We start from the raw sequence: 26,101 nt of genomic DNA on the forward strand, positions 1-26,101 counted from the left end.
TTCGATTGACTGCGAGAGCGATGCCGGTCAAAATATAATTATGCCAAGATTTGGTTTAGCTACATAACTATTCTTACTTTTATGACAGTGGACTGAAGGAACGATGACATTCTTTTCTGAATATTAGCTTCTTTGTGTAAGCATGTTTAAAATAATGGAGACATTTTAAAAACTTCCATCCATGAAATTTTCATTAGGGTGAATTATGCGGAATTTAGCGATGGAGGACACGAAACGCGAGGTATTAGAGCAGTTGCAAAATGATTTGCCTACCATGAATAGCCACAGCTCACCACCGTTTCAAGATCTCATCACTGAAAAGGTGTCCGACACGGTTTTGAACGCCATCGTGGGGGATGTTACCTACAGACTGAAAGAGATCATCCAGGTTCATTTTGTAAAATCAAATGTTTTGAGTAAAATATAACGTTTTCCTCGTCAATTTTCAGCAATGCTCTCAATGGATTGCGCAGAAAAACAGTTCTTTACTCACAGTTGGCGATGTCAACCAGGTTTGATCAATATAATGATTGAAAATACGTCCTTTTTACCCAGTGCGACAACAAATGTTTTTGGCAGGTGTTAGAGAGAATGAACTACCCAATGATTTTTGGTGAAGATCACCAAGCCATGCCTGAATTTTGGAACATTGGTGGAATCCTTGTTGAAAATGATCAAGAAATCGACCTCTGCAGCTCAGTGCTGAACAATACCAACACTTTCACTCTCAACGGAGGACTTTACATCAAAAGTACGTACAGCATATTTCATATTAACACTTGTGGATCACATCAGCTTTCTTTTAGATGAGCTAATTATAGGCAGAGGGGAAGACGGCAGCTTGGGCCAGTTGTCGGAGCCACTGGCCAGGTGCTTTGACAGTATCCGTGCCATCCTGTGCGGCTCCAACGAGCAGCACTTCAGGGTAATCAAACGGTCAATCTCTTTTGCTTTCTCCCCTGACTTCAATTTCAGTCTCTGTCCCTGTCGCTGCGTTCCAACTCCCTCCTCGGCCCAATTCTTCCCTACGTTGTTGACGACATCGGTGAGCTGATCAAGGTGGCCAACGGGCGAGACTCCAAGTTGCACTGCCTTTTGGAGGTCACCGACGCCCTTGTCAGCAATGAGTACGTCGATCTCAGCAAGTCTGTCAGCGTAAGTTTGGCTTAAAATTGCAGTATAATTTCTTGCTAGTGCTACGGTTATTTTATTTCTGAGGCTTGAAAAATATACATCTCCATTATGTTGATTTAATTTTCAAGATGATATTGGTATATTGTTTGTGTCTTAATTCAATATTAACTATAATTATTCAACTTACTCTTATATCCTGTTGCTGCATTTTGTTAATTTTCAACCAATAAAAATGGTTTTATAAAGAAATAATCTTTGTATAATTAATTAAAAAAGGTTTTACTAGTCACTTGTTTTTAACACGAATCTATTTTTCACTTAGATCAACAAGCTGTTAGCGAGTCTGCTATCGGTGGCATTTTCACCGAACCAAGGCCGAGACGACGATCTGCGGCGCAAGTCAGCCGACTTGTTGGGCCGTGCGCTACTGCGCTGGCCTAACATCCTGCTCGTTCGAGAGGTGTTAGTTAAGCTGAACAAGTGCCTGCAGGACAGCTTGCTGCCACTACAGGTGCAGCGTGGCTCACTGCAGGTGCTAGCCACAATGGGGAACGCGTCACTGGCGCTTGTGCTTTGGCCTCTGCTGCTCAACAGACCCACCTACGGCCTCTTCCTCGAGGCCATCAGGAGCAAGCCGCAGCTTGTCGCTGACTACGCTGCCATCCAGGACACATTGCTAGTCTGCTCGCTAGCCTTGCAGGTGATTTATTGACTAATATTTGAATATTGAGCAGAGGGAGAGGAAAAAACGTTTTTGTTTTGAATTTTTAACAAACTTGTCGAGTTTTGCAACGCTAATTTCTTACAAAAAATCCCTTAAATTGTTTGTTCTAGTTTTTCTTTATTTTAGTTTCTAATTGTATGAGCATTATTATGGAAAAAATAGTTGTGTCCAATGACAGCCAGTCTATCTATCTTTATATCAAATCTTATCAGTTAATTTAAAAATCGAGCTTATTTCTTATTTTTGTCATTTAAATCTCAACCCATTTATTTCATGAGTTTTAATTTAAATTTTCACGATTTAATGCATCAGGCTTGTTTTTTTTTAATTTCAGGGAAAGAATATCGGGGTGGACATTCCAATCAAGAACGCGTTGTCAGTGGCCGCGCCGGGTTACCCTGACGCGGTCTACCGTCTCTTCAGCGAGCTGATGGGTGAAGACGTGATGTGCTGCCGGTGGCCGCCGCCGCAGAGTCCCAAGAGATTTGTCGGTGCCATAAGCACGGCGCCAAACGTGGTCAACCTTGTGGCCAGACCCTCACACATACGACCGGCGCCGCCGACGCGAAGGCAGCGACCAGCCAAGCTGCCACGTCAAAACGGAAAGAGCCATCTGGGCAAAGTGTGCTTCTTGGTTGCGTCGCAGGCCAAGCTGCGCAGGCACAAATTCGAGCAGCAGCACAGCTCGTTCAGCGGCCACACTAGTTTTCAGAAACTCTCAAATTCGAACGTCAAGCTGGGCAGGAAACGGATTGGTGCTGTGAAAATTGTGTTGAACTTGCAAAACGCAATCTAATTCTGTTTGGGGTCTGATTCTTTTTATTATTTGTCGATTAAAGAGTTACATTGATATCTCTATGGGGGATAACAAATACACAATAAAAATATAAAATAAATGCACAAACGATTAATAAATATACCTATAGCTACGTATGGTTGCCCGCTTTGCAAAACCTGATGCAGGTTTCTGACAGATGAACTACGCCCTTCAAAGTAAATCAAAAGGCAAGACGTTACTAAGTTGATCACAATAAGACTGGTTGCGTGGATTGGGGGTAAAGGAGAAGGGGCTTCACTGGGATGACACAGTCAGTCATATGATTGCAGGAATAAAAAAATAGTACAAATTGTTTGGATATATCTTTGAGCATGGCAAAAATGTCGTTTTTCATAAATTAAAGTGACGTATAAAAAGTCCACTGTCTGCACTCCGGCCTTTTGCTGTAGAAAAATATTTTGCGCAATAAAAAGATATAATTTAAAATCTAACGTACCACTCACAAGACATTAAATGTAAAATATTTCTTATTTGCGTTAAAAGTTAAGTGTCCACAGCCATTGACAGTGTTGAGGCACTAACACTAATTAATGCCCTTTTTCTGTGGATTCCAGAGTGAAACATCCATTTTATTGACTGAAATCTAAAATTGATTTAGCTCATCGCGATGGAACCGATGCAAAACAGAAAATACGTTGTCGTTTCTACGCATATTTATTTTTTCCGTATGCCAAAATGAAAGTTTCTCTCGTCTAGAATTCACGGCTACAGGATTATCCGTTGGCGGCTTCTCGCAACTTAACGTTTACGCAAATAGCTAACTATTTAATGCCACACGAGATTTGAATGAGCGGTGCAATTGGGCCGGGTGCAGTTGAAACACACAGACACACGCAATCTCACTTGCTCGAGCAACTCGAGTCCTCTCCTTTTTCAGTCTGGCAGACAGCAGGCACGTTTGAGACGTAGAATTTTTCCTATTTTCCGTAGCAAGAATAAGGGTAGATTTATTATCACATATGCATCAGCTTGTCAGCTTTCGGCTGGAACGAGATTTGGCTGCTCTTGGACGAGGGCAGCAGGTTGAGCGAGCTGTAGGAGCTGGAGCGCGGCGTTGAGCCAGCGCCGCCTAGCTCCCGGTACTGGTTGCGCGAGCACGTCCAGCCGAAGAAGGCCGCCAGCAGTATGGACATACCGGCCGTTACAAGGCAGTACGCCACCGGCTGCTGGCTTGGCTGGATGATCTCCACCACCAGGTACATCAGCCAACGGATGTACCACGGCAACCCAACTTGTGTCTGCAAAAATATATAATATATTTTTTGTCAAATCATATACGCATAAATAATATATGTTTGCAGAGTTAGAAGCTTCGTTATATTTTGAACAAATAATTTTCATTTTTCTAATGACATGTATTTTCATTGTTCAAACGTTTTGATTTATTCACTTAAGTCAAATTTACAGATAAAAGAGTAAAATAATGAGCTGACTATAATTGCAGAAATAAAATTGTCCCGTGGGCCTTTTACGCCTCTAGCCAATTTTTCGCTTTAAGCTCCGTTAAATTTTACTTGGTAGCAGTTCAAAATTCAAAGTTTAATTTTAGATCAATAATTAATTATTAATGTATTTCCGTGGAAAGAGTTTTTTCATTGGCATTTTTATTATCGTCCACGAAAATGATGAAGCACAATTAAAGAGAGAAATACGATCATAAATTTGACATCCCCAATTCCCAATATACCTTTTTCTGACGCTCTGTTTCGGACACTATTTATGAAAAATTTACGAAACTCATGGAAATAATAAAAAAAATAAGCTGTGCCACCATTTGATCGCCCGTAATACTTAAAAAATAATTAATTTTGGAGACTCACGTATTCAGCCCAAAACATGGGGATAGTCATGTTGCTGAAGGCTTGAACTTTGGAGAAGCCGTGCAGAGGACGCACCACCAGATTGGACTGACTGCGGGCGCTGCTCTCCATGGGCACGCCAGTGGTCTGGAAATTCGAAAATTTGCAGCAAAATCATAAAAAAAGAACCCAAGGAGCAAGAAAACTCACTGGTTCCACTATGACGTAGCTGCCGTGCCTCTTGGGGTCCGGCTTGAGTCCCTCGACGTTCTTGCTCAGTTCTGGGGACGCGTGCATGAAGTGCGGGAACGAGGCGGCCAGCGGGAAATCTGTTCCAAGAGTGGATGTTTTAAAAACTGCACAACGTCAGTGGAAATCGTTCAAACTCACTGTAAAAGCACGGCGAGATATCCGTGGCCCCCGATGGCAGCTGGGGACTGAAGTCGCCCCTGCGGCGGAAGCACTTATTCTCGGGCACCTCGTCTGGGGAGGCGTACAAGTTGGACGGTAGCTCAAAGCGCAGTCCGTTCATGTTGTAACGCATCTCGTCGCGCTCGTAATACAACGGCGTCGCTCTGACAGAATGCAATTCAAAATTACTTAAAAATACGTAATTAAAAACGCGTATAGGAAACGTAAACTCATTTTTATTGATTTATTTATTTTTACCAAAATTTAAAAAGGCACTAAAACAGGTTTCCTGATAAAAAAAAATCAAAGAATGAATAATTTATTAAACGCTATTATGCGTGCAACACTAAGCCTACAAACGTCTGTATCAATTTTTTTTAAAAAAACAGCTTTGGACCATTTATCACAATTTATCGTAAATTTAATTGGATTTCATGGGATTATGTTGACTCGAAAAATATGAAAGTTCTGGTACCTGCAGATGGTCTTGCGCAAGTACAGGAGGCTGTCGTTGCGCGTGAGGAACTGAGGGTAAGAGACGCCTTCGCTGGCGCCGTAGACCGAATCGCAGTACTCGCCGTCCCAAAGGCCGAGACGATGCGAGCCGCGGAACTTGTCGATCAGGAAGAAGCGGCGGCTGTTTTGCAGACCCGTGTAGACCGTCACCTCGTCGCTGAAGTGCTCGTAAATCTGGCAAAGTGGGAATTTCGGTCAGCTTTTCGCAATTTATATTATATGGAGAATCAATATACAGAAAAATAAGCTTTGACTGCTTGAACCTTACTTTTCTGAAGCTACAAGCGAAGAATTTAGAGTCACAACATTCGTATTCGATAAAAGAAACAGATCATCAAAATTGTTCATGATGAATTTAAATGCCGGACATTTTCCTCGAAGTTTAAAGTCTTCATTACGCTCAACTCGTTTTTATTAATGTTCTGAAAAAAATCTGTTCCCAAAATAGAGCTTCTGGAAGAAGCCGACACTATAGTTGAGCGTAATAAAAACGTTAAGCTTCGAGGAAAAAGTCCGACATTTCAATTAAACATGAAAACAAGGACCTAGTTAGGATTCTTCAGTAGAATATATTTATATATATATGTTATTTTTCTAAAGCTTGCATGTTTAAGCTTTCTTTCTTTTTTAATATTGGAAAATATCAAAACTTACGATATGTAGGATGCCGAGGTTGGTGGTGGGCACCAAGTCAGGCATGATGTTGCCTGCCATGCTGAACATGGGGTCCGTGTTATTCCACATGTAGTCGCCGGCACGCATCGTGACAATCGGCTGTGAGTTGTAGTTCATCATCATCATGTTGATGCCCAGTTTGGTGAAGAAAGACGCGTCCCACATGTACGAGGCAACTCCCTGTATCACGCAGTCAAAGAAAAACAATTTTTCGTTAGTCGCGGCGAAAAAAAATAACAAAAATTAGCGGAAACGAAAGCAGGTTCCACAGTGGGTGTTTCGAATAGCTGTGTATTTGTAAGTGTCATGTATATTGAAATATCCAAATTTAAAATTAACAATTAAATAATTAATTTTATGTAGGCGCTTTTGATAAAAACTAAGGGAACTCGGATAGTGACTTTATAAATAAAATACGAACATATATAACAGTTAAGAAATATTTTAAATCTTGTTTTGATCAATCAATAAAAAATAACACTTTAAACACTAAGCTATCGCCATAGAAACAACCAGTTCAAGAACTTTTTCTGGCATGCTAATCTGAGCCGAATTCTACAAGGCAGACTTTTTAAATCACCACTATCACCAGCTTTTGCTAAAAAAATCTTGTGATTGAATCCAAAAGAAAAACTGATTAAAAAAGCATTATCAATGGAACAAAAGATTTGAATAAAACTGCTTGAACGCCTGATAAGTCGAAGTAGGGCAACACGCCGCGCAGAGTGAACGTGCGGATTGCCTATCCTATGCCTCCTCGCTCTCTTGTCTCTTGCCCGCTCGCTCGCTAATGGCAATACTCACCAGGACGCCGAGATTTGGTAACACTAGCATCGTGTCCATGCTGAGATTGCCGGACAGTTCTGGCAGGAATTCGGCGCTGCGGTGTGCTGTGTAGGTCATGGTGCCGTTGTCGTTAAAAAAGACGTCCGTGTGACGCAGACGTTCCCTTTGGACACACACGCGAGAAATCAGTTTATTTGTCTTCATCGAGAGCCATTCGCCAAAATGGAGGCTCCACGCCTCCAACGATAATTAGAGGACAAGGCCGATGCGCACAAGATTTATTAAGCCGCAGTAGCAGCTTGATTTTTCGTTCAGATATCAGACTAATGACTCGCCGGCGGTTTCAAAACGAGTCTTTCAGCTTAATTTAAATTGCGACGAGTATGCTTGGGATAACTCAAGGCTAATTTCACATCTGAAACATTTTTTTCGGGTACAATTAAAAGAGGAAATTAGGCGAAATATTTTCCTTCCATGCTTTTTGCGTCCGTTAAATTATTTAAGAGAGCAACTGCGACAGAACTAAATTCCTAAAAGATTTGCAGTTGTCAAATTTACGGACAGGATATGATGAAAAAGCACCTCCATGTTTCATGTACAGTATGACTGACAAAAATATCTCATTTTAAATTTGTAACTTCAATAATTACGTTGCTTTAAAATCGGAACACAATGAAAGCAGTGTCGCAATGGAGCTAAATTTGAATTGACGCAGGTGGGTTTTCCAGGCACTTTTAATTTAATCGCGAGTTTCATTAAGCACCCATAAAAAGGGGTAGGAATTTTCCAAATGACGCACGAGAGAAGGAATTCGCATCTGCGTTTCACTTGTGTCCAGATAAAAACAAATACTGACGACCTTGTGCGCTGCGTTAAACTAAAAAAGAACAAAAAATGCGTGGAGTGAAGTGTGAAACTGGATTACCTGAAAATCCAAGGGCCGACCTCCTGCAACCTGAGTTTTTGCTTGCCAGCGAGGAATTCGTCCTTGTTGGTGATGTTGAAGATATAGAGGCGGAGGAAGACTTCATCTGGCGGCTCAACCCACCACTCAAAGGCCGGAAAGCCTCGTAGCATACGCAGCCTCTGCGGAAGAGAAAAGCGGCCCGAAATGAGGAAAGGCAGACACGCAACGAGGAGTAAGTGGCCTGCCTTGCCGACCTGACATTGAGTCTGAGGTCACTCTATTTTGGCAACTTATTCAACTCCACGTGAGTATGAAAACCGGTTGGGTTTTTTATTTATTTATTTCTTCGGCCGGTCGACTTTTCGCTACAAACTAACGCGGGAGCAGTGCGAGATGGGCAGTCCGCCGGCAGGGATTCCCCTGTGATGCTTTCTTGAATGTTCGTTGGATAATTATGTTATAACGTTTGCGTCTGGAGTCAGTGCACCTTCGTCCCGACTGGCTGGCACTGTTTTTTGCTCGTCTCAACTTGACGCCTCTTTTCATTACGAGATTGAAGGGCATTTTCCGCCAGCTCTCTGCAGGCCTTCTTACCATTAAATGTTGATGTCATATTTGAAGCAGTTGTTTAATTCCTTAAAACCACATTTGAAGTGTTACTGAATGCATTACTGTGCAAGATAAAAATAACAGGTAGTTTACTACTTTTAGTTTTGAGGCTTCCCATCCCTCGATATATTTTCTCTGTCAAGCTGCCAGTTTTTAGCAGACAGTGATCTAATAATACATATTTCAACATCTACGCAATTTTTTCCTTGTTGGAATAATTATTAACAATTTATTTAAGTGAAGCATTCTGCCTCCACCTAAGGGCATAAAAATAATTTTTTTAGTGAACACGTACGCTGGCTTAAAATAGTATATATTTTCAAGGTGAAATTTTCATTATTTTACTTGTGCAATTTACAAGATAGGCAACCAAAGCTTTTTTAACTGTCATCCGTGCAGATCAATTTCATATCTAATCAAGGTTTGGATCCAAATAGGACATATATACATCTTTACTAGTGTTACATAATCCAGTCAAAGAATGAAGTAAATGTGATGAACAGCTAAAAAAAATGCTAGTGTAGTTAATAATTACTCCCAGGTTTCGTGTGGGATCAGCAAGAAGACGAATTCTTCCACTGCTGGGTTTCCCCAGAGATGCAAGTTTGATATTGTGCCCAAAGAGATGTGAACTAGTCTGGAGTGAAAAAAATTACGCTAAACCAGTACTATTTGGATTTCCCTTTGCTCCAGGTTCGTGTTTATACGGCCAAAATACAGTTGTTGGAAAATTATCCCTCAAATGAAGTCTGCAGACCAGAAACCAGCCGGATCTGGTGAGATGCAGAAATAGCAGGTTATTTGAGTGGAGCAATTACCACGCGCATGAAGATGATGTCGTCTCTCGGCAGCGCAGAAAGCATTAATCATAATAACAAGCGGCCGGAATTCCCCCTAATGCTTCTTATTCTTTAGCCGGTCTTAAAATTGATTTTTCCGACGTGTCCGCTTTTTTACACGCGAATTGCGCAGACCGATGTAAACGACCCTCCCATGATTGAAGGCCAGCCTTGGCGAATATTTGCGTGTAAAAAGAAGCGACGTCGTGTCGTGTGGTTTGCTCTTCTATTTTTTATTGTATTTCATTTCGAACACGTCCCTCTTTGTTCCTCTCCGTTGATTAATGACCACTCGCCGCGATAGTGAATATATTTTAATTTTTGCGCCCAGCCAAAGTGCACGCCGCCCTGCATCTGTCACGATATGATTTCAATAGTCGTTCATTTTTCATTCCGACTGCGGTTTTCTTAGACGCGGAAGCAAACTACGATTGATCTTTTTGCACAAACTCAAATGCGCACTTCTTTTCATTAAATTTAGTTGCACACGCTCGGGTGTTGGCTACAAATCAGAGCTGAATTTTCGCGACGCGAACTTGAAAGACTGTTTGGCGGCGCCCACAAGCGCCGATTGCAATGCTGAGTTACATAATAATGCGGCCCGCCTGCTTATTTATGTGCGAAAACAAACATTTACTCCGACTCAGAATCAAATCCGACTCGTACAAATTAGAAAGTTCGACAGAAAAGCGTCGTAAATCTGGCTTCGGGCGCCATAAAGCCTATGGCTTCTTAACTTCTAACTGATTGGGCAAACAATACAAAAACCGAAAAGAAGCTTCCGTTGTGCTTCCTCCGCATATCTCTCGAGGCAAGCAGGTAGGCGAATTGCACATTTTGGTCTCGCAATTAAGGCAAGGCCACGCACAACTCTGCACGTCGGTGTCTTTTGGATCCTAGACTCACCTCGTTCATGAGCACGTCGAATGGCGGGAAGATGATGGCGAGCGAGCCGATTAGGAAGAAGGTGATTCCGACTCCGAACAACCAGCACAAGCCTGCAACATTTAACATGGCACTGTTAGAATTTGCACCCAAAATGTATACAAAATGTTGAAAAGAGAAGGTGTACACAGCACTAAAATTAAATTGTCAAGGAGGTGAATACTCTTGAGTGTACCGTTTAAATTAAAAGCTATCTAAGTACAAGGTTGCTTTCCAGAAGCGTTTGCGTTTCCTCACAACAAGCAGTGAGCGAAAATTAAAAATTCGCTCGCTGTGAGTCACGAGCCTTGTTGTTTTCGCAGGTTCAAGGTTGGAAACCTTGATTTACGTCTCACCGGCCGATTCACCTCCGACCGAAAAGCTTGACCACTGACGAGCGAGACGTTGAGTTTTTGCCTAATCCTGTTTCCCAGGGCCCAGGTGTGCTTCCTCTTTTGGCACGTACACGTGGATGCATTATTCATCGGACTTCATTCATTTTTTATTCTGGCGGTCTTTTGCCAGTTCTGCCGCGCAATAAAGTTTTTCAGAAGAATAAAACAGGTTAACCATTGGCAGTTTTCGGCTAATACATTTTATGGCGCTGTCAAAAATATTAGAAAAACATTTGAGAAAAGGCAACACTCCTGTCAAGCAACTTACAAAAACCCTGTCCAGGAGGACAGAGTTGGAGTGGGGCGAGTGGGCCCTGCATATTTAAAGATTCAAGGACAAAAGAGGTTCCGTTGGATCAATTTATTGATTGTGCTTTGGTTTCATGTAATTCGTCAGTCTTGATCAACAACTGGCGATCATTCATTTGTGAGTGTACAAAGATAACATCTTCGTCATAACAAACACAACTTCCAATAGTGGGAGGAGGATTTATTATGCAAATATTTTCTCTCTCAAGTTAATTACTTTTTATTAACCTCGTATTATGGCATACCTGACTGGTATCTATTAATGCAGCAGGATGCTTTTCACATCTCCAACACCAGATTATTTTTAGCCGACACACGTCAACAGGTTAAGGGCAAATTTACTGTCCATTTCCGTGTAATATGAAAATCTTTGACTGGTACATTAGAGAGAAGCAGGCGCACCCGAATTTTCTTTTAAAGTTTCAATAGCGTCGCGAAAAATTGCCATACATGTAAAAGAAGCTGTGTGTATCCAGTTTCAACAGTGCATTTAGGCAAGCCGGCGATTACATAAAAAGCCTTTCTCCAGCGCTCTCCGCCATAATCCCAATGTAACACACATTACGAGTCGAGACCCACACCACACAGCACAAGCGGATCTGACTGATTTGCATTTTTTTCTTTTCTACCTCGTTGTGTGGAATGGACTAACCAACCACGTGCTGGCAGATGGATGGCCGTAAAATCAAATATGAGGAAGAAAACAGGTTTCTGTCTCGGCCGCACGCACCATGTGTGCAAAATTCGCAAGTGTGCCTCGATTCTATCAAGCAATTGTAAATCTACCGGCTGTCCATTCATTGCGTCAAACGACACTTCGGCATGCAGAGGGAGAAACCTCAGCAAATAATGTTGCGCGTTTCTTCACTCATTGTCAGAAATTTTCGTCGGCCGCAGGTGTTCGCTCATCGAGAAAAAAGTCAAGGGACGGGCTTTATCTTCGTTTTTTAATTTTAATAGCCTTTCTCTGCGCAAAATTGTTCCCGTGACCACATTTTCGCTGCCTTAAATGTGATTTAATTTTTTTAGTCCACGCTGAATTGGATACACGATTTGTCATTAAAGTTATTGTCTCCTTACGGAGAATGTCCAAAAGAGTGATGCGAATTTCTCTCTCGCATCCTTGTTTCCAACACGTGCAGTATCAACTTTAGCTACCATATCTCCAACAACATAACTTGTGCTAAATGATGTTTCAGAAATTGAAGTCTGATTTATAGTTCATGCAAATTTTCTTGGTTTGAGGAACGAGATAATGGCACCCTGGAATATTACCTATTTTTTTACTGGTCCTTGGCGTTAGCAATTGATAACTCAAACGGAGACAAAATATAGTTAAAGTGTGCAAATTAAGTGCTCTGTCCTTGTTTGACTTAAAGGTTAACCACGATGTTGTCTCAAGCCAACTCCCATAAAAGCTCTGTATTTTAATGTTCCTCGTAAGCTTTATTTAGCGTTTATTGCGATTTTAATTGTTGTTTTAACACTGTGAGTCGAGCAGAGTTCTTTCCTTATTTTCACTGCATACAATTCTAGATAAAATTTGTCTTTGAGCTCTTCAATTGGCACGTCTGCGTGTCTTTCCACTCTACTAAACGCCGCTCCCGTCGAGTGTTTGCTTATTGTTTTCGCAGAAGGGCAGTCTTTTCATTCGTCAAGTTGCTAAACATGAGACAAGCGTGATTTGCATTATTTGTAAAATAAATTACACCATATTCGCCGAATACATATTTCTTGCAAGTGCACATTTTGCTTTGCGTGTTAACAAGGATGTTTGTTTTGTTCACGGTAAATGACTTAGCTTTGGTTCGAATTCGCTGAATTTCCGCTTCTACACAATTCGCTTAGGTGCAAAGTCGAAGGAAAATTCGTGATTTAATTGAAGGCGAGATTACCAATGCATTATGATTGTTTGAAGCTCGACTAGTTTGTCGAAACAGGTCACAGCGCCGAGTACCTGAGCCATTATGAGCGCGGCTAAGTGCAGTATTACAAGGTTAACTCAGCTTCTTTACATAATAATGAAATAATAGTTAATTGTGCGATCGTTCTCTCGCTGCCTAACTTTGAATATAGACATGATCGATGCATGCTGCTTTCATTCAACTGAATTTCCCCTTCAGTTGAATGAAATCTAATTTTTAATCATGTGACGAAATTATCCCCTCATAAAATATAAACAAATTATTTATTTTATCCCTGGATTTGAAGGACTTTGGGATAATTTTATTCACTCTGATTTCACAATTGCACGGTTAATCTAATTCAAAAGAGCAATTTTCTATTTCACAACAGCGGCAGGGCGGGCTAATTGAATGAAACAATGATCTGCCGCCGCTCACTTAATTGTGATGGCAGCCGCGGTATGATGTGTGTCTGCGACAGCGATCCTAGCAGATATTTATTTTTCATGCGCGAATCCTTCAGAAAATTAGCGCGCCTATCACGCGTTTAAGGCCGCCTGGCATCACGTATTTAGGAGAGAAGAAGCGTCACAGCAGGGTCAAGTTCAGCGCGGCTCTGCCATCACAGAAAAGTCTGATTTATGGAAAAGTGGAACCGGATTTGGCTTTCCACGCGTGCAGGAGGGGTTTTCGCTGGAAGAAAAACATTCATGTGACCTCATTCGAGGCAGCTCACTCAGCCAGTGCAGACGCGACCAGAGCTAGGCATGCCTCCTCCGAGATCGACCTTAACCCTCTTTAAATGCGCGCTTGCCCACGACCATTCATGTCTCCGCCGCACTCGCTCACTCGTCATTACTCCTCTGACACAAGTCAGTGAGGAGGAGCGAAACCTCCAGACGAAATTTTGAGCTGCTAGCATAGATTTTGTACTGAGGAATGACGCAGTACAAAGTTTCAAACGCGATAATGCAATAAAATTATGGGAACAAGGAAAATTTAAAAAAATAGAATTCCCTCACATTGATGTTTTTTAATTTTACTTAAAGTGATATTTTTTTAATTAATCCTATGCATTTTGTTGTTATGCCGATGATCAGCCAGTCGGTCTGATTATGCCGGTGCATGTGGAAGGTAGTGCATAATCCGACATTGAGTTAACATTGCAGGATCGTTGAGAAGGACTCTAGATTGGTATCAGGAACTTTAAACGAGCTCTTTTGCTATGAATTAATTAAACGCACATACGTGAGTCCGGATGCGAAAATCTTGAAAGCAATTCATTTTAGCAAATGTGTCCGTGTCGGCTAATTTATACGTCCGGTTTGATTTCATTAATTTAAAAAACACGCAGTGCTCTGTAATCAAAGAAATAAATAAGGGTTGCTTTATTTGAGATTTGTAAATTTCTTAAAATTGTTCATGTTTGCGGCATTTTGCTCTTCAATTCGAATTTTTATAAAAAATTAAAGCAGAAGTTAAAATATCCAACGCATCCTGCATTTTTGCGTCTCATTCATAACACGCAGAGGTGAAAAGCTAATCTTCAAATCAAAGCACCATATTTTAATAATATTTTCCTCGTTGCTATATTCGCAGTACACATTCGATGTTACGAAGTGAAGGCTATATTCCTATCTATCATCATTCAAAAAAGAGTTAATTTGAAGAGGAAAATCTGAAATTACCTGCTATCTAATAAGTAATCTGCAGCAAAAAATGTTCGGCGGCATCCAATTAAATTATTCTGTTATCTAAAACCTTCCAGCGTGTAACTAGGAGTGTAATAAGTGATTAAAAAACCGCGAAAAAACCGCAAAATACGAAGAATCGGCATGCAGCCTTGACATTTGAAACCGTCACCGCTGGCTTCGGTCGCGTGCATGCATAAATCGACAGTTGCAGCGCAGGGCAAAGTGCCGCTACCATACCGATGCGTGTTGCACAACTCGGAAATAGATCATATTGTTGCCAGGGCAGGTGACCTACCAGGTGTGTCTGATGCCGGCCGGCCGGCCGGCCGGCTCGGTTTCTTGACCTTTCATTCAGAAATCGCGTTTCCTTGGATTTCCCATGCGCGGCCAGGGGTCACATACACACAAACACACTATATGGCGGCTTGACGACCTACTTGCTGTCCGCCCGACTTCCTTTCTCCCAGGCCCGAAACGCGCGGCTCTGGCACTATCGCCATGTGAACTTTTCGCAACAAACACGGGAGTGCCAGTGACCGTCCTCCTGATTTGTGTTCCTCGTTCCGAGGTCGCCGAAGCGTTCAAGTTCGCTCTGCACTTTTACGGCCGAACCAGTTTTGTCTTCTCGTACGTCCGATAAAATTTGCAAAACACTCGACTTTATTGAGCTCCTGAAGGCTGCGTATACCTTTTCAGAAGGTTACAAAGCTATGCATGAATCAATTTAACATCTCCCCAACGTATGTGAAATTATTGTTTGTCTCTACGAACTGAAAAAATCAAAATTTAAGATAAAATGCGTTTTATTTCATCGTGGTTTCATCGTTGATATGATTTTTCTTCAAAATTTAGTTAAGTGAAAAGAATTTGAATTTTAGTTCACTCTATAAAATTCCGAATTCATTGTCATTTTGAAAACATCCATGAATGAAATCAGTAAATTGTTTTTCACGAAAGCGAAGAACATCAATGATTTCAATGTTCATTTAAACTTTTCAATTTTCAATTCCTGCTTTTTAAAAATTGCAAGTAGAGTCAAGCCATTTTGTTTTTAGGACATCAACAAAAATCAATTTAACAACTCCACGGGCGCCTGAACATTTCACTTTTTGTCTTTCACGCTTCCGTGAGCAGAGTAAAGAAAAAAGCCAAGTCGTTAGGATCGGCACCCATTGTGTTTTCCATCCGTGCAAATATCATTACGCGCCTTGCATTTTCCTCTTCACACCTGATTGCGTCCTGCCTATTCTATTCTCACTTGGCGGCACTCGACCATTTTGATTGCCAGAACCGTTCGCACTCAAATGACATTATTACTAAAGTGCCGCAGATTACGATCCCGCATTCTTGGCACATGTTTGCCCGGCCGCGCAAGATCAGGGCCGACGCCGCGTTTTGCGGCGCCTCATTGTTCACATGCACGCATCTTGCAGGAAGTACTTAATAGAGCCTACTTTGCAGAAACGTGCTCGAGTAATTGAGTTAATCTGTGCCAATGACAAAATATTTTGCGATAGGTGTCAATAATCGGTTTCAATAGGACAAATTAAGATTATTTAATTGCTAAAAAAATCTGTTAGTCGAAATTTTATGGATTTTCCTGAAGGCTTTACAAAAGTTTAGAAATTTAAGGAAAAATGAGGTTTCTTGTATTAAAAGATAACACCTGAAAGCCCATATAGTCAGTGTGTATATATGGAGACGAGAGACCTGAGGTACTGCAGACGTCTGGGATAAACCCATCTATTTGCTTTTGAATCGGTGTTAGCGAATCCTTGGGAAGATCTAAGCAAGTTTACGAGCCGCTAATTGTCTACAAAATTGGCTTACATATGTGTTTAACTGTAGTTCATTTCAATCATTCGCGTCAGCCTAAATTGCATACGTCAGGTGCAGAACCCATATCCTGCTTTTCCACCAGTTTCTGCAGAGCATGGGGTCACGTGCGTCATTCACATCCTTCGCCGACAATTATCAATTACGAGTAACCTAAGAGATTGAGTCACAGCTTAAAGGCGGTGAGATCAAGCACGGTAAGTTTTTCAGTCTGGTCGAGAGTAAAATAAATTACTACTGCTTGTGCTTGTGCGTGTTCGATCTGTTCTTTTATGCAATAAAACAGTAGAGGAATATTTTTAAATCGAGGGCCTGTTAAACTATTTCGATTCAAAGGACATTAGCTCGGTAGCTTGCTAAGCGCTGTAATTTAAACGGCAGACATCCTATTCTTTGTGAAAACATCGCGTTTTAGCTGTTTTGTGCTGTACAAAATTCAAGGCTAGAATGATAATTTTATGGCTCCTTCAAACGATAAAGCGCAGGTTTAATTATTTTAATTAGAGAAGAACACGCCTTAATCATCACAGCAAAAGAGAAAAACTCTTGAACGTTCGTGTGTTTTTGAACCAAAGTATTTTTAATTTATAAAGAGAATGGTCATGAAAAGGCCGAGGATACTCTGCTGGGTAAAATGTCCAGAGAAATCACGGATATTTAATTTAGCTCAATGGCAAAGGCCTTTCGTTTGCCTGAGTATTGAAACGTCGCTACCTAGTCGAGGAATTCACGAACGCAATAATTTCAATTATCATTATTATCTAACGTCACGCGTCCTTGACTGCGGAAAAGACAATGCGTTCGGATCCGACGCAGACGGCAATTGCGTCAGTTCATGTTCTCTTAATGAGGCAAACAAAACAAACAAACGGCGGCAAAATACTAATCGCCACCGCCACCAACGTCGTCGTTGACGAGAGAAAGACACTCGGATTTAATTTAATTCCTGCCGCCGCAGCCGAAAAGTGTAACAAACACGTCGGAGTCTCGCAACAGACAGGCTTATCAGAGCGTGTCTTTCGAAATTTTAATTGTCGATATGCGTGCTCGAGAGTGAGAGCCATCGCGTGGACCCAAAATTGTGTGTTTTATTATTGTGGAAAAGAAAATGCGTCGAGGTCAGTGCTCGGCGGTCATCTCGGCTGCGTCACACGCCGCCCTAGCAATGTCACCTATGAGCATTGGCCAAGCAGTATTTCGCATTCCCAAGTGCATCCGATGTGTGCGAAAGGCTGGCCAAGGATGCACTCGCGCACGCACCGCGACTCGCCAATCGATGCGCTGCATAATTATGCATTTTTACGCGTCGACGCCTGTCTATACCAACATCCTGTGCGCGCATCGCCACAAAAAATGCATTATAGAAGCAAGCGAGTCGCTGCTGCTCCGAAACCCGACGAATCCAGCGTGAGGCAATTCCGTTTATAAATTAATTCAACCATGTTGCTAAACTCTGACGATTGTAGTGGGAATAAAGGGTCAGAGATGCATTTCTTTATTGTAAATGAGTAAAATTCAACCGCAAATAGGAGCTTTAGAGGACATCCAAAAATTTAACTGTGTATTAATGGCTGTGGAAAGTGGTTGATTAAATCCACTGATGATTTCCATTAGGGACAGAGTGTACTGTAAACCTCTCAAAAATCAAACAAACGTAACTTAGAAGTCAGCTTTCTCGGAAGTAAAATAAAAAACGAAAACCTGTGTAAATTTAAGTAAGCTTTGCTAGTATTTTAGGACAATAGTTTGTGAAACAGAATACCTAATTTTTCCAGTGTTAACAGAGCGGGAAAAAATTAAATATAAATAAATACACCCCTTGACCTGCCCAAACAACACAGACAATGTTAATTCTAAATTTAATAAATGAACTCCTTCAAAGTTATGGGTTTGCGTTATGGGATATTTGTTCATATTAGGTCTTCCTATACTTTTATAAAATACACAGTTTTCATTTAAAAATAGCCAAATTAAATGAAGCATCTTAGACCCGCTAGATACAATAAATTTTAAGTAGTATAAAGCATGCATAAATTAAAATCTGTTTCATCGCAATTTTGACATTTATGATCAAAACTTGATTATGAAAAAATCGAATTAGGAGCAACCGTTTATTAAAGAAATTTACGAGCCACTCAATCTCTGGGACACGTTGCGGCCGAAATAGAAGCAAAATCCTTGAAAGCGAACACAGAATCTAGTGTTTTCGAAGCCAATTATGAAATTGGGTATCGGCCGCGCGGCGGTGAGGGAGCAGGAACCTCTGGAAATTACTGCCAGGCCCGGCGCGATAAGGATTTTCCCACGCGCGGCTGATGACACCGTCTTCTCTATGTCAGCAGTGCGTCGAGGCTGTAATATCTTTTCTCCCATTCATCGCGCCAGCTGCTACGCACGGCAACTCCCTTTTCGCAAACAGTATAAATAGCATAAATAGTAATTTCCCGTCAATTCCGTCTTGCTCACGTGCCTGCATTTTGGTCAGTTTGGCAATAATATTTCACGTGGCAAGAGGTAATGATACACATACCGGCTAATTCCACATTATGCAAAATATCCTTGAGGTAATATTTATTGCGTGGAATTACTCGCTCGGCCGCGGGAATGAGAGCTGTAAACGCTTTTATTCCAAGGAAATGATAGCGTTTTTCGACAGTGAACGCATCTTGCGCCTGGTTACTCAATTAAATACGTAAACATATTACGTCAGCTCTGCAAAAGCGGCAATAATTTTCACGCTTGAAAGTACAATTCTCAGAATTGACTTCAATTTTAAATAATTATTGAGTCTTTTTGAATATTTTCGAAACATGTTTGTTATTTGAGCTTGATTGACAATTAAATTAAATTAAAAGAGAATATTGAATTGAAATTCTTTTCACTGCGCCGAGAATCGATTTTAGCTTTTTATTGAAAATAAGAGAGATACGGAAGAAAAATCAAGAAAAGGTTTTCCAGTCCTGAAAAAGTGGCAAACGCAGAAACGCTTCATCTTGTGGTCAGTCGTTGGGGTTGAAACAAAAAATTCAGCACCACACAGATACGTTCTCGACTCATCCTTTTTCCTTTTGGAAAAGGTGAACGGCCCGCGCCGCAGTTGATTTGCGTCACACGTGTTTGTTGGCTTTTATTATTACTTTGGCAGCGTATGGAACGGGCAGACCGAAGTCCATTCATGTCGGCATGTTCCGCCGTCGTGATTTAACGATCAGCTGCTTTCTCCGCACCGAGGAAATATGGCCACCGATCAGTTCAGGATCAACACTCGGACCAATTATCGGAACGTTACGTCGCCATGAGACTTCAGTTTTGTAAAAATTTTATCTGGCGGACGTTGTGACACAACAGTTTTGGTCCCCGTTCCCTGTAAGGAAGCAGACAAGTGGCAAACGTGCACAAAAACAACTCATTCCTGGAAGTTGTAAAGACCTACAAATAATTTACTTTTATCGAGCTGCTTGGAGAAGAAAAAAAAATGCCAAAAATTTCTCTATCCATCCCATCTCTGATTGCCATTATCATAATTGCGGAGAAACCTCTTGACGCCACATGGAAAAGCGAGTTTTTTTGCTGCCGTCTGCAAACAAAGAGCCATAAAGGTGCGTGCTTACTTAGTCGCGGTGAAACATCAGGAAAATGTATTCATTTCGCCGTGGCTATACGCGTTGAGTGCAAATTACGTTGTTATTTGATCACATTTATTAGCTGTTGTTGCATAATAGAGGCGGTCTCTATTTCGTTTTTTCTTCTCCGTGCAAAATTAGGCGACCAGCGGGTCTGCGTGTGGTTGGAAAAAATTATGTGTGAGCGCGCCAGGCCGCCAGAATATAACTTTCACATTCGACGCGCGCGCATTCATTTCCTTTATTTGACCAGCAGCACACGCGGCTGCTTTTTGCAATTGTCTTCTCTCCGCCGAGATGAATTGCGTGCCGCTGAGACTAAGATGAATGGAACTTTTTTCGAGATAAAACAGGAATGTATGCCAACAAGTCGCGCACACTTGGTATTATATTAATTGTCTCACCTGACTATGAGTTAAAAAGGGAGATAAACATTGAAGATAAATTAATAGAATCAGGCAAATAAATTGTTTTTTCGTAGAATTTATTAATTTTCTCCGCGAAATAAAAAGTAGCAGGGACATATTTCAAAATATATCTAAAAGTTGCTAATTAATATTCAAACCTGAATAACTTCACTCGAATACTTGTTCCAAGGGTTACCCCATCACATTTCAAATCAAAACAACTTTTCATTATGGATTTATAGAACACCTCAGGCGTGCGTCACAAAAATGTTAACTTTTTTCCCCACTTGAATTCAGTTGCTTATTTTTGTTTTCGTTTCGGCTTTATGTAACTGCCACGGTAGCTCTTTCTTGTCTGGACACATCAAACAAACTCTTTAAGGAAACACTAAGTTCCAGCTGCGTCGGAATTTCCATAAGCGGCCAGTCACGTGTATGAATCGCAGTTGCATGCACTTGACTGCAATTGAGGCAGGTCAACGCTTGGTACGTGTGCACATGCACTATTCCATATCACCCTGCGCGACGCCTGCTGCTGATGCTGAGTAAGAGACGTATAGCGCACGCGGCGAGAAAGAAAAATGTATATATTTCAAGAGCACTCGCCGAGAGAACAGGTTTGCTGTGATATAATCCACCTAGTAACCTATTTCTGCTGCTGCTGCTGCTGCTCGATCTTACCAGCAGCCGCCGCCACCATAGGTGTAACAGTGCACACAAATATACTTTCACTGTTCGCGTCTTTCGGCTTCATTATTAGATTTGTAAATATACGCACCAAAATATCAACTCAGCCGGTTGTCCGATGCTCAAGTGCGACGCAGATTCGGAATTTTATTGCCAGTCTAGATTTTATTTTATGATCTAGCTCTGAACTAAATTCATCAACACTCAACATTTTTTAAGCATTGTAAAATAATTATGAAGACGTTATTGAAGGGTGATAGGGTTTATTGATTTGATTGCCAACGGCATGACTTCAGTGTCACTTGTGTCAGAATAAATCAAGTTGAAAAGGGAAGGGCGTTGAACCCTGCTAATTCCAGAGATGCGGTTACGACGAGTCGCATGCTGCACTTCTTTCGAGGCTGTTGAACAAGATGATTTAAGGGCCATCACCTTCCTGACAGCACGCGTGGGATTTCTTCCTCGAAAAAGGACATCGTTTTCGCTTTCTTCCTCGCAACGGCACATCCACGTTCTCGTTAAAAAGTGTCCTCGGCGTTTAAAACGGTTATTTGGGAATAATTGCTGGGCAGGGCAATGTCGGAAGGAAGAGTTGGTGCACTCTCGGCAGCAACAAAACGCTATTTCCGCCGACTTTGGCCAAGCGAAAGATTATGATTTTGGCCCGGGGTCTCTCCGAAGATTCGGTGCAGTTTCATAACATCTCGCCCAGCTGAATTTCTCCGACACGGCGCAGAGGTCAACGTATCAGGTGAACAGCTAGCCTTAGCAACGTTGCTGCTTATTTTTCTTTGGGCCGCGCGCTGAAAACCGTTCGATTTTCATATTCAAAATAGAGAGGGAGTTTCGTAAGTGTGGCTAGTTGTCGGCGTCTCGGCCATTTGGGGAAGAGTGATGGTTTCAAGGAATCAGGTGACATTCTTTTTCTCCACTCTCGGCACATCCTTGCTGGATGACCAAACAAGTCAAGGCTGCATGCCGGCTGCGTGCAGTTGAGTGTGTCTATCGTTTTCTCTCTGCAACTCTTCGTGCGCGTAGACAAATACACAATTTGTGTAATTCACCAATTGGAACGTCCGGCCGGCTTCCTGCTTGTGCTCAGTTTATTCCGCCAGGCAATCATCGGAATTTAAAATTGCACGTTTCCTAAGAATTTCCTGCCCTGCTGTGAAACCAGGATTAAAGTAACAAACCGGAGCCGCTTTAAATTAAATTATCCGCTCTGCAGCGGCGGTAGGAGCGTGTCCATTTGTTCCCTGAATTAATGACAATCTGAGGTCAGACTGGTCGGGATCCGCACATTGACAATTTAAATCACGTGCTAGCATCTTTTTTACCATTTTTAACTTTCTCCGCAGACCTCGTTAATTTGCAAAGTACACGCGCGCACGGAGAATGAAAAGGCTCGATTTGGCAGGACAAACAACGTCAAATGTCTTAGCAGGCAGTTAAGTTAAAAGTTAATCCGCTATTACGATCTTTCAAAGGTGCGCGACAGTCATTTGTTTCCCTCTTGCAAAATTCCGAGTGTCCTCTACCTCTGTGCCACCGAGTGGCCTTCAGCTGCTCTATACGTGCACTTTTCTCAGCATTTTTAAAAGATTTATATCAATTAAAGCATCGTGTACGCAGAGAACAGTTAAGATTTGCAAAACCTGTTTGTACGGATACGTATACGCAGACATACAACATCGCGCGCCGGCATTTCAATGGGTCCACAACAATAAACGTATTTTTGAAGCTTCTCGCCCATAAAAGAAAGAGCCTTCGAGTTCCAGGGACCTTTAACCGAAAGTATCGCGTGACTTAAAACATTTTTGGACAGCTAGAAACTTTCTGTTTCTGTTATGATTTTACAGCTCTGAATGTTTGTTGAATTATCTTGTGAACAATTTTTATATTTTTCTGACCGAGAATTGATAATTTTCTGATGCTGACAATGAGCTACGCGTGTTTCGCAAAACACCAGAATCGAGACTTTCTAGCCGACGTTTGGTGGCATTTAGCGACAAACAAATTACATCTGCTCGCACTGATGCAATTTTCGCGTGTTTCCAGCTGCGACAACGTCGGGGGCCACGTGTTTTGTTTTGGGCTCCTGTCCACCGCGAAAGCTCGTTGCAAAATTCGCGAACGAAGCGCCGGAGAATAATCCTACGACTGGGGGGAAGAAAAGAAGGATGCAATGGGCGCACTTGGCGGCCGTTAAAATTGTTTCTAGAGACGACCTTTCTTTCGCGGAAGTGACCTTCAGCAAGCGTGGGTCTCATTGCGAACGAAAGACTGCCTTTCTTTCCTGGCGTGAAATATTATTTCGCCAGCGATCCGACCGCAGATAAAAAGCACCGAATTGCGTGCAAAGAGATTTTCACCTCGGTTGGTTGAGAGCCCGTAATAATAGACGCAAAAAGGCGTCTTCTCTCTGCAAAGCGCGGGCGGATTGACCTGAGCCAACAATCCCTGAATTAGACGTTAGAAGAGCAAATCTGTTTCGGCGGCGGCAGCAATCGTGACTTGACACAAACGCGCCCACAATGAAACTAATTTGTCTTTTCACGCCACTTGACTCTGAATGGCACCACTCTCGTATTGTATAAATTGTATTATTTTCAATTACAATGCGCGATTGAGTGGCTCGCGCGCCGCGGACAAAGAGCTGCTTCTCCAGCCGTTAAAGTGGCTAATAAAATTACGTCTAACAGCTGGAATTCGCATGCTAAGCATTAAATAGTTATTTGTCATTGTCTGATATTCTTCTATTGTAAATTTCACAGCGGTCGAATCACTTAACACAATAAAAATGCACTATTTTTGTTTGATTTTACTGTCAAGGAAAAATGGCGTCATACCAAGATGTATTAAAATCAAAGCCAGACAGATCGACTGCTGTGAGTCTCTAGCCAACGGCATATTTGCTGGGCCTAACCGACAAGATGCGATTTGGCATTTCGCTGAGGACCCTCATGAACAAAAAATAATTTAGAGGCCTCTCACTGTCGTAACCACTAATTATCGCAGTTCTTAAGCCACACAAAGAAATCTTTAAAATTGACTATAATAGATAAGATCATAATTCGTTAAACAAATAGAATAGTTAAAAAGATTTCAGGATATTCCGTGCGCCTAGAGCGAGAGCTTCCATTTTGAAAAGAATGCAAGATCAAGAAAATATGCCGAGCCGTTTGGAGATGAACCGCTCGGCCCGGCACTTGCTTTTAAGCGAAAGTGACCTGGCCAGTTAGAATTTTTGACACAGAAGTTAAAGTTACGTCAGACGCGCGGGCCGCTTCTCGCATACGATTAATTCGCGTGAGAGCGTTTGGGTGTCGCACATTTTGCGAGCGAACTCACTCTGTCAGTCAGCGGCGGGCGGGGATTGCAATTGTTGGCATTATTTGGCGGCTGGAAGGCCAGCCCACCGCTTCTTATGCCCTGCCAACGGCGAAAACAGCTCGCGAGAATGCGCAGCTCGCGGAAATCGGCCGTAAATCTTGATAGAGAGGACTCACGGCATCTTTTTTTTAGTGTAAATCGTCCAAAGCTAAATTAGCTGACCGCAATTAAAAATTATGAGATGCTATTTTGTTTCTGAAACGGCTCATTAAACAACAGTCTTCCTGTTTCTAACGCACTCGCGAATTTGAAAAAAAAACAGCATTGGGCCATTTTTATATTTGCCAAAGCTGGCCTTGTTTTGACCAGCAGGTTGGTCGTTTCCTCTAATTTAATAACCAGGCGCGCGATTGCAATTAATTCTGTAAGACACGGAGACTGCTTTATCATATTTCCCAACGCGATATTTAGCTCAGATTACACACGTATATTGCAGTTTAAGTGAAATATATTTATTTTCACGAACTCTTGATTGTATCAATTTATTGCTTTTTCACTTTTTAATTTCCTTTTAAACTGTTAATAGTAAAAGTTAAAACGCTCGTGATGTGTGCAAATTTCTTCTCCTGTGGCTGCGGTTGCCGTGACGGCTGTATGTATTTGAAAATAACTCGAGAGCCGCATTGTCAACATTTAATTATGTTTAATTGCGCGAAAGCATCGAAAATTCAAGTTCGCGGAACTATGCTTCCAAAGATGCTCGCCATGTAATTAACACACATCCCGACAAAATTATTTTCGCCTCTGCTCCCCAGCTCGTGCGCGTGCGAATGAGAAAATTGCAGGGCCAATTTATGTCGCGGCAAAGGTGTTGAGCTCGTTGCTGTTATTTAAGGTCAAGCAATTTGTGGTGAAAAGTTTTGATATGCGCGGCACACTTTTGTTTCTCGCCCGCCCCTCAATTTTTGCAATTTGCTCACTTTTGATTTCGATTTCTTTCTGACAAAGAAGAAAGTCGACGTGCCTCATGTTCGGACGAGTGCATGACGCTGCACCGAGAACAAAATGCAACTGAACGGCACGCACGGCTTTTTATTCGTTATGCAAAACGCGGCAGATTTGCAAGCCGCAGCAGACGGTCATCAATTCTCTAACCCATTCAGGGTCTGCACATTCGTGTGTGTGTGTCTGAATGAGAAAAGCTGCTTCCGCCATTACTGTTTGCTCATCTCTCGGCTAGGTTTTACGCAACCCGAGGCACTGACGAGAGGTACATTACGCAGATTTTTCACGAAAAGCTCGCTTTCCAACCGGTGACAATGCACAAATGTCTAGTAAAGGCTGAGTGAAATGAAGTAAAAATTCTTAACATAAATTATATAACCGAAGCATAGCCATTACCTAATCGTCACCCTTGAAACAACTTTCAACTTGGTCAGCTCGTGCGTGCTCTAAGTCAGCTACAATATCCGTGCAAACGTGTCATAAATCGGAAACACTAATAGGCTAGCCATTTTAAAATATTCCTCACCGCTCGTTCTGACGTAAATAAAAGCCAACCTTAAATAAAAACTCTCTATCGTTTACTCCAAAAAGCATTAACGATCTCACTCGCTTGTTCACAAGGAAAATTTAACTTTCCCGACTTAAGAACAAAATAATATTAATAAATCATTCAAGGTTAAATTAGTTAATTGTTAATGAAAAGGTTGTTCGTTTTGTCTAAATTTTCTTTCCGATCCTTAGAGATA

General features: G+C 41.7%; 2 protein-coding genes across 2 annotated transcripts in view; one reads left to right on the top strand and one right to left on the bottom strand.

The window, feature by feature from the left end:
- On the top strand, positions 1 to 3,108 carry LOC135942495 (uncharacterized). The gene is made up of 8 exons (XM_065488625.1): positions 1 to 136; positions 198 to 388; positions 450 to 512; positions 580 to 751; positions 807 to 925; positions 976 to 1,155; positions 1,457 to 1,834; positions 2,193 to 3,108. The coding sequence occupies exons 2-8, from the start codon at positions 206 to 208 to the stop codon at positions 2,652 to 2,654; spliced, it is 1,557 nt and encodes a 518-aa protein (XP_065344697.1). The 5' UTR covers positions 1 to 136; positions 198 to 205; the 3' UTR covers positions 2,655 to 3,108.
- LOC135942494 (scavenger receptor class B member 1-like) overlaps positions 2,655 to 26,101 on the bottom strand; it is a 27,934-nt gene continuing 4,487 nt past the window's right edge. Inside the window, exons 3-11 of the mRNA XM_065488624.1 lie at positions 10,145 to 10,236; positions 7,809 to 7,969; positions 6,902 to 7,046; positions 6,077 to 6,277; positions 5,382 to 5,596; positions 4,886 to 5,070; positions 4,706 to 4,824; positions 4,517 to 4,642; positions 2,655 to 3,934 (exon numbers count right to left, since the gene is read on the bottom strand). Of these exons, the coding sequence (XP_065344696.1) occupies positions 3,650 to 3,934; positions 4,517 to 4,642; positions 4,706 to 4,824; positions 4,886 to 5,070; positions 5,382 to 5,596; positions 6,077 to 6,277; positions 6,902 to 7,046; positions 7,809 to 7,969; positions 10,145 to 10,236 (1,529 nt within the window). The 3' untranslated portion in view covers positions 2,655 to 3,649. The remainder of the gene's footprint in view (positions 3,935 to 4,516; positions 4,643 to 4,705; positions 4,825 to 4,885; positions 5,071 to 5,381; positions 5,597 to 6,076; positions 6,278 to 6,901; positions 7,047 to 7,808; positions 7,970 to 10,144; positions 10,237 to 26,101) is intronic.

The sequence above is a fragment of the Cloeon dipterum genome, chromosome 4 (assembly GCF_949628265.1).
Source record: "Cloeon dipterum chromosome 4, ieCloDipt1.1, whole genome shotgun sequence".
In the NCBI taxonomy this organism is placed as follows: domain Eukaryota; kingdom Metazoa; phylum Arthropoda; class Insecta; order Ephemeroptera; family Baetidae; genus Cloeon; species Cloeon dipterum.